The sequence below is a fragment of the Rhizopus delemar genome, genomic scaffold (genome assembly GCF_000149305.1).
Source record: "Rhizopus delemar RA 99-880 supercont3.5 genomic scaffold, whole genome shotgun sequence".
NCBI lineage: Eukaryota > Fungi > Mucoromycota > Mucoromycetes > Mucorales > Rhizopodaceae > Rhizopus > Rhizopus delemar.
The window spans coordinates 2,971,832-2,980,546 of NW_027137831.1; the positions used below are offsets into that span (position 1 = coordinate 2,971,832).

At 43.4% G+C, this 8,715-nt stretch overlaps 3 protein-coding genes and 1 non-coding gene across 4 annotated transcripts; 3 read left to right on the plus strand and 1 right to left on the minus strand.

The window, feature by feature from the left end:
- Positions 1-2,098: 2,098 nt before the first annotated feature.
- On the minus strand, positions 2,099-2,172 carry RO3G_19084. Its single transcript has one exon. It is a non-coding gene; the product is annotated as a tRNA-Ile (tRNA).
- A 188-nt stretch (positions 2,173-2,360) lies between these two features.
- Positions 2,361-3,347, plus strand: RO3G_07861 (uncharacterized protein; the record flags this gene model as incomplete). Its single annotated transcript, XM_067662451.1, has 1 exon — positions 2,361-3,347. One exon carries the CDS (start codon positions 2,361-2,363, stop codon positions 3,345-3,347), a length of 987 nt encoding a protein of 328 aa, XP_067518552.1.
- Positions 3,348-3,697: 350 nt separating this feature from the next.
- RO3G_07862 (uncharacterized protein) lies at positions 3,698-6,763 on the plus strand (the record flags this gene model as incomplete). Its single annotated transcript, XM_067662452.1, has 1 exon — positions 3,698-6,763. One exon carries the CDS (start codon positions 3,698-3,700, stop codon positions 6,761-6,763), a length of 3,066 nt encoding a protein of 1,021 aa, XP_067518553.1.
- A 464-nt stretch (positions 6,764-7,227) lies between these two features.
- On the plus strand, positions 7,228-8,214 carry RO3G_07863 (uncharacterized protein; the record flags this gene model as incomplete). Its single annotated transcript, XM_067662453.1, has 1 exon — positions 7,228-8,214. One exon carries the CDS (start codon positions 7,228-7,230, stop codon positions 8,212-8,214), a length of 987 nt encoding a protein of 328 aa, XP_067518554.1.
- Between the last annotated feature and the right edge of the window lie 501 nt (positions 8,215-8,715).

Below are 8,715 nucleotides of genomic sequence, written 5' to 3' on the forward strand. Positions count from 1 at the left end.
TATATCAAAAATAAGTAAAAATTACCATACGTTTGTGAGGTATTTTGACCCACTGTATATATGATAATTTTTTTTTTCTTTTCTTATTTTTTGACCTTTTTTTTATTTTTGCGGCTATTGTTATTTCTTTGACAATGGTTGTTAAAATAACTTAAGTTATTTTAACAATCCATGTCGGAGTTGTTTCGTACTTCGTCCAAAAAGAGACCATTCTCACAATATAGAAAAAAGAAAATAAGGTTTCATTTTTGAAGTAAGGTTCGACTTTTGAAATAAGATTTGATTTTTAAAATAAGGTTCAAATATTGAATAAGGTTTAAAAAATTTGAATTGATTCAGTATAGGGATTCACAAGACGCAGTCATCATTAGCATCAATATTATTATTTGCTTCGTCACACCGGAATCTCCTTGCATCGTATCTTTTCCTTCAGCCATAGGCTTTTCCTTTTTCGTGTGTTACAGTATAACGCTGTAATTTTCTTTAATATATTGCTTGTTTGCGGGTTTAGGTTTTTAAGTATGTAAGTTTTGTCGATAGTGACCACCAGATCTTGTTAATAGTAGATCAAACTTGTTAGAATAGGTTAAACTCTTGAGGTTTAGGAATAGGTTTACAATGAAGATTATTGACTTCAAGGGACTTCAGTATTTTAAAATAGAACACAGACCAAAGGGTTTCAATTGAACGCTTGATGGATTTATTGTTTTATAAAATAAAGGAAATATAAAAAGAATATAAAATTCAAAAGTAAAGTGAAGTGAAGTGAAGTGAAAATAGGGATAAGATATAAGGGTATTTATATGTTTTTGGTTTTTATAATTTTATGTTGTTTTTGGTTTTCAAGCAAAAGAGTTGATACTCCGTTTTCAAATAGGTTGTTACGCAAAAGTTCATTTTCTAACTGGCGTGGTACTGTGATGATTGGATTGTGTAAGGTTTTTGTAGTATAAATAGGTTTGTACTGAATAAGTCTTGATATAAGATCAAAGGTTTTGATTCCAAAAAGAGTAATAAATTGAATATAAGTTCGCTTGTAATAAGTGACCGCCAGATCTTGTTAAGTAGATCAAACTGTTTTGAGTAAAGTAAAATAAAAAGATAATATAATAGGGATTACAATGAAGTGTATATGCTTCAAGGGACTTCTTGTTCTTGATGTTAAGTAAAATAAAAGAAAAATAAAAGAAATTTACTTTGAATGATATTTATTTGAAATAATCAAAAAGTAATATGAAGTAAGTAGAAACAAGGTTATGTAGAAACAAAAGTAAGTAAGAACAAAAGTAAGTAAAAAGTATAAGAAATATTGAAGTTATTTATATGTTTTTGGTTTTTCTGATTATATGCTGTTTTTGATGATTTTATGGATATTCTATATTTTTTTGTATTTTTCTGGATTTATCTGTATTCATACGTATTTGTTTGTATGTTCCTGGATTTAAACTAATTGGAGAGAGAAAAGTCGAATGCTGCCAAAGTTTGCTGCATTGTGTTACAGTACTGTAACTTCTCGGTTATACTGTAGTTAGATGTGCTTACGGAGGTAAATTTGGGTGTTTGGTTGTTAAAGTTGAAAGAGTTTTTCTTGAAAGGAGTAAAATTTAAGCAGAAGCTTGTTATATTTGTCGTTGATAGTGACCACCAGATCTTATGTGTAAGATCAATACGATGTTTCTTGAGAAGGTTATGAGATTTAAAGTATATAATAAAAATATCAGGAACTTTATAAGTAAAGATAACCTGTTTATAATATAAGTGATTCTTTATTGGTATGAATAAGATATAGAATATTTTTTGACAAAGAAAATAATTGTTGGTATATTTATACTAGTTGTGGTTGTTCTTTTTTTTTTTTTTTTTTCTTTTTTGAAGTTTCTTTCATTTTTCTATTTTTTTCATTTTTGAACCTTGTTTGATTTTTGAACTTTCTAGTCTTCGCTAGCCTGACTTTGTGTAACGCTTTCATTTTGGTTTTGTGGGTTACAGTACTAAAAAAACTTGACTGTATATCTTTCAACGCTTTCATTTTGGTTTTGTGGGTTACAACATCATGGAAAAAGGAAAAAAAAATAGGCCTACAAGGCATAGGTTGGTATGGTCACTACGAGGGTCGAACTCGCGACCTTGGCGTTATTAGCACCACGCTCTAACCAACTGAGCTAAGCGACCACCTTTCTTTCGCTCTTCCGACCGTTACACAAGGTATTTATTTTTGCTCATCTTTGAACTCGATTTACAACACCAATACGATACATCCATCAACCATTTTAACACCAAAAAACGCGCCTTTTTTTTCTCTACAACATATATTTTTTTCAGCCCGAAAACGCTTATTTTGAATATTTTAGACATCACCCATGTCCCAACATTTCACCCTTGCTAATCTGCAGATGTCGCCAAATGCCATTGCAAATGTCGACATGTCAAACCCAAATGACATTTCAAATGTTTTCAAATACCTTCTGAATACTGTTAACACGCTTCAAGAACGTGTTACAACTCACGACGACATTTTAAACGAATTGTCAACATTGCGCACTGAAAATGCCACATTAAAGGCCGAGATTGCTAATCTCCATGCCCAATTGAAATCAGCATCCAACAAATTGTCAACTGCCACTGATTCCAATGTTGTCTCCTCCTCTGTTCCACTTGATCGTCCCCCTAATCAAGTTTCCACTGTCTCTGTGCCTACATATAGTGCTGTTGCTGCCCGTGCTGGTCCCAAGCCAGTTACTAAAAAAAGAAAACTTGCTGCTGGTCGTGCATTCCAACCCATTGACCCCTCTGCTCCTCGTGGGTTTGAGTACTTGTACTTGAACCGTACTCGTAAACTTTCTCGTGCTGAAATTAGGCGTAACCTGCGTCTGATTGGTTTTGATCTGTCTCGTGTCCTTGACATCTGCTTCCCTGGACCCAAGGTCATTGGTCTACTGGTCCATGTACAATACAAAGAAGAGGTGGTTTCTCTTCTGTCTGCTGCCAAGGTTCCGTTGGTTGACGGTTTTGATCCTTTGGATCCTGTCAACTTGGCTGATCCTGAGCTCCAGCATCTTTCGTTGGCTGACAAGGCTAATGAATGTGCTGAGCTCCAGTTCACTCGCTGCTCCCGTGCTCTCTCTCGTCTTGGTGCTGGCCGTGCTCACCTGGTGGGTCCCGTAGGTAAGTACTTTTCTACTAAGGGCTGGATCGATGAAGACTCTTTGAGTCAGATTCTGTCCTCCCTTCCCTCTCCTCTTTCTGCTTCTCGTGGTCGGGATCCGGGCGCTGCTTTCCGTGGTGACACGGTCATGTCAGATGCTTTGGTCTCTGATGCCGCTAGTGCTGGATCACACTCATTATGAGTGAGGTCCAACACCTTTCTATAAGCCTTTGGAACGCGAATGGTCTTCGGACCACGACCGTCCATGAGGTCTTGTCTCATTGTCTCTCCTCTACTCTCCTTTTTATCACCGAGACTTGGCTTCTTTCCCCTTCACTCCTTCCTACAGACTGGATGCAGTATCATGTGTATGGTGTTCCTGTACCTTCGGCCAACCGTGGTTCGATGGGTGTTACTGCTCTGGTCTCTCCTTCTTGTCCCTTTCCTGTCTCTCAACTTCCTTCACCGAATCGGTATACCCTTTCGTTGAAGGTCGGATCCTTTCGCATTCATTGTTTGTATGTTCCTCCTCCTCTTTCTACCGCTGACTTTATGAATATACTTTCTTCCATCCCCTCCTTACCCAATACCTTCATTTGTGGCGACTTTAATGCTCGTCTTGGCGACCTCACTGGTGATGCTCTGGTCTCTTCTCGTGGTGCTGCTATGGCTCGCTGGCTTGCTGATCGCTCTCTTACCGTTCTGAACGGCCCACTGGCTCATGGTATTCCTACCTGGGTCGGGTTTCGTGATGATCGAGAGATGAGTAGCATCATTGACATGTTTTTAACAAACGCGTCATTGCTGTCTCCTCGCCTTGACATCGCGTCTGACTTGTCTCTTGGTTCTGATCATCGTCTGCTTACGCTGTCATTCTCTTCTGCTCAGTCAAGTGCCTCTGAGTCGTCGTCTGCTACTTCTGATACTACCACTCATCCTCGTCGACTATGGAACTTGTCTCGCCTCGGTGAACCTGATCCATGTCAACTGTATCAAGATACCTTTCGTGCATCCGCTGCTCCTTTGCTTTCTCAACTGAAGAGGTTGGTTCAACACCCTCCTTCTTCACGTCCGCCTATTGACGACCTCAACGCGTCGCTCAACTCAATCATCTACCGCTCTCTTGACGCTTCTGTCGGTGATCGTCCTCCTCGTCCATCCCATTGGAAAAAGTACTGGACGCAACAATTACAAGATGCTGCTGACTACCGCAACCGATGCTACCGTAGATGGCGTCGTGCCTTTGGCATCGACAAAGTCTATTGGTGGCATCAACATCAGCAAGCAAATACCTCTTTCCGTCAAGCTGTCATCGATGCCAAACGTCTCTCATGGCAGTCATTCTGCAAGTCTCTTGAGTCTGACTTTACTAAAGCCATCTCGAAAGTAAAGCAGCTCAAACGCCGTCATCTCACATCATCCTCATTCTCTCATCCTGATGGTCCGGCTACGGCAGTGGAAGTAATGGCTCGTCACTTGGCTTCTGTCTATGATGGTCACTTGCTTCCATCTGTCCGTCCGCCTGCTCCTCCTGATCCGTCCTCTCTTGGTTTGCCCTTTGGTCCTCCTGGTTCGTCTCCTTTGGTTGTCTCCCCTGGTGCTGCTGCTCATACTCCTTCGTCTACTACCCATTCCACTCATTCTAATACCTCAATATTCTCGCCTGCAACATTGGCTCTACTTATCGGTCAACTGCCTATGCGCAAAGCTCCTGGTGCTGATCACATCAAGGCCGAGATGCTCAAGCCGATCAGTACTGACTTGTCATTCCTTCTCTCGTGGTTCTTCAGTTTATGCTGGCAATGGTCCTACGTTCCTTCTCTCTGGCGACACGCTCAAGTATATCCTATCTTCAAGAAAGGTGATTCATCACTTCCCTCAAACTACCGTCCAATTTCATTAACATCCGTCTTCCGCAAGCTACTTGAGCTGTCGCTATCTCCATGGTTATCTTCTGTCTCCCCTCCTCTTGATCTCGCTCAAGGTGGTTTCCGTCCTCGTCGGTCTGCTCTGGATCAGGCTCTGTGCCTGCATGAACTAATACAATCGTATTACCGTCGTTCTCATCGGTTTCCTGTGGTGGCATTCCTGGATATCAAGTCGGCCTACGATACCGTCGACCGGCGTGTTATCTGGGATGCTCTCTCTCGCTCTGGTGCGTCAAGTCCCTTCCTGTCTCTTTTGATCCATCTCTTTGATGATGTCTCGGTGTCTGTCTTGGTGTCTGATCACTCGTCCGCTCCTTTTTCTCCTGTCACCGGTGTCTTGCAAGGTTCTGTTCTCAGTCCTCACTTGTACTCGGTGTACATCAACACTCTACCTGCTCTCTTGCGTCAAGTTGCTGCTCCTGCTACACATTTGGTTCCCTCCTCTGGTTCTCCTGATGCTGGTATGGTCCCAGTTAACTCTCTCCTCTTTGCTGACGATGTCGCAGTCATTGGCTCGGCAAAGTCAGTAAAAGAGATGCTCAAGCTATGTGAAAAACATTCGCTGTCTCTGGGTTATCGGTGGAACCCAACAAAATGTGCGGTGCTCAACCACCCACAATCATCATCCTCATCTTCCTCGTCAACACTTCCGTCTTCGTCTGGTCGCCTCCAGTTGTATGATACTCCTCTGCCTTTGGTAGATGGGTTCGTATATCTTGGAGTGCCCTTCGTCAAGTCTGGTCTCTCCGCTCCCTCCTTGGTGTCTCTTCGGTCTCCTGGTGTCCTTAAGGTCATGGCTATCCTGAACAAGATTGGTGTCAATCGTCAAGGCTTTTCTCTTTTGCTCTGCTCACGTCTATATGCTACCTTTGTCCGCCCGAAGTTTGAGTATGGCCTAGCCATATCGCGGCTGACGGCAACCGACCTCAAGTCTATAGAAAATTTACAAGATCGCTGTCTTCGTCTTTTAGTTGGTGGTCATCGTACCTCGTCCACCACTATCATCAAACACATTACAACATTGCCATCTATGCGTCATCGTATAGATGTGCTTATCACTCGCTACTGTCTTCGTGCTCGCTCACTTCCTGGCTCTTGTCTGCTGTCTCTGCTGTCAACCACTTTACCTGTATCTCGCATCAAGATCCATCTTGAAAAGAATCCGCTCTTCATGGCTCTGCCTTCTCCTGCTCCGTCCTCCGATACTCGGCTCAAGGCCTTCTTTCGCCAGTATCGTGAGCGTCAAGTCATCTCCATCCTCACCTCCACTACCCAGGTTCTCTTACGCGCATGTCGCCCTGCTCTGGTGGTTGATCCCATCCTTTACGTTCCTGCTACTCGTGCAGAGCGCTCTCTCTTGGTTCGTTGGCGTCTTGGCTGGCTACCTGGCAAACCTGAAGACTGTCCTTGTGGCCGTGATCGTCGGTCTCGCCGTCACTTCCTTGAATGTGATTTGATCCCGTCCTTCCTTTGGTCTGATCTGCCTCGCTGTCCTCCTGGGTCTTATCCCATTGACTTTGCTCTCTCTTCGCTGCCCCTTGGTCGCTCAGCTTGCTGTCCTCTTTGGTGGTCTTCTCTTCTCTTGATGCTCTGGTACATCCAACGTCTCTGCCGTCCTGATAGGTATTACCCTATTGACTCTTCTCCTGGTGCCTCTTGGTATTCTCGTTCTGCTCGTCGCTCTGACTGAAACCCTTCTTTGTCTGTCTCCTACTGATCCCCCACGGAAGTAAAGCCATCAAAGTTCCTTGCCGTTGGGCTGTGACAGTAGGTCAGCTAAGTTGTGGGAGTAGGCAGCATATCTCATCTTTTTTCTTTGTCTTTTTTTTGGAGTTTTTCTGTTTCTCAGGCTCCTTTTTTTGTACTTATTCTTTTCTTGTACTTGAAGATGCAACAATGATTTATTAATCGCCTGCAAATATCTTCTTTTTAAATAAAACAAAATCTTTAACCTGAGCTAAGCGACCACCTTTCTTTCGCTCTTCCGACCGTTACACAAGGTATTTATTTTCGCTCATCTTTGAACTCGATTTACAACACCAATACGATACATCCATCAACCGTTTTAACACCAAAAAACGCGCCTTTTTTTTCTCTACAACATATATTTTTTTCAGCCCGAAATCGTAATTTTTCACCATTTTGACATCCCCCATGTCTCAACATCTTAACCCTGGAAATTCGCAAATGTCGAAATTTGCCATTCCTAATGTCGACATGTCAAACTTGACTGACTCTAACCAACAGTTTCAATACTTGCTCAACATTGTTCAAGATCTGCAACAACGCGTTACTAGCCATGACGATGTAATTGCGGAATTAACTGCATTACGAAACGAAAATGCCACATTAAAGGCTGAGATTGCTAATCTCCATGCCCAATTGAAATCAGCATCCAACAAATTGTCAACTGCCACTGATTCCAATGTTGTCTCCTCCTCTGCCACACTTGATCGTCCTCCTAATCAAGTTTCCAATGTCTCTGTGCCTACCTACAGTGCTGTTGCTGCCCGTGCTGGTCCCAAGCCAGTTACTAAAAAAAGAAAACTTGATGCTAGCCGTACGTTCCAACCAGTGGACCCCTCTGCTCCTCGTGGGTTCGAGTACTTGTACTTGAATCGCAATCGTAAACTTACCCGCGCTGAAATCAGACGTAACCTGCGTCTGCTTGGTCTTGATCTGTCTCGTGTCTTGGACATCTGCTTCCCTGGCCCTAAGGTTATTGGTCTGCTCGTCCATGTTCTTTACAAAGAAGAGGTGATCTCTCTTCTCTCTGCCGCCAAGGTTCCGTTGGTTGACGGTTTTGATCCTTTGGATCCTGTCAACTTGGCTGATCCTGAGCTCCAGCATCTTTCGTTGGCTGACAAGGCTAATGAATGTGCTGAGCTCCAGTTCACTCGCTGCTCCCGTGCTCTCTCTCGTCTTGGTGCTGGCCGTGCTCACCTGGTGGGTCCCATAGGTAAGTACTTTTCATCCAAGGGTTGGATCGATGAGGACTCCTTGAGTCAAATTCTGTCCTCCCTTCCCTCTCCTCTTTCTGCTTCTCGTGGTCGGGATCCGGGCGCTGCTTTCCGTGGTGACACGGTCATGTCAGATGCTTTGGTCTCTGATGCCGCTAGTGCTGGATCACACTCATTATGAGTGAGGTCCAACACCTTTCTATAAGCCTTTGGAACGCGAATGGTCTTCGGACCACGACCGTCCATGAGGTCTTGTCTCATTGTCTCTCCTCTACACTCCTTTTTATCACCGAGACTTGGCTTCTTTCCCCTTCACTCCTTCCTACAGACTGGATGCAGTATCATGTGTATGGTGTTCCTGTACCTTCGGCCAACCGTGGTTCGATGGGTGTTACTGCTCTGGTCTCTCCTTCTTGTCCCTTTCCTGTCTCTCAACTTCCTTCACCGAATCGGTATACCCTTTCGTTGAAGGTCGGATCCTTTCGCATTCATTGTTTGTATGTTCCTCCTCCTCTTTCTACCTCTGACTTTGTTAGTGTACTCTCCTCCATTCCTTCCTTACCCAATACCTTCATTTGTGGCGACTTCAATGCTCGTCTTGGTGACCAAAGAGGTGATGTATTGGTCTCTCCTCGTGGTGCTCCTATGCAACCGCTGGCTTGATGATCGCTCTCTTACCGTT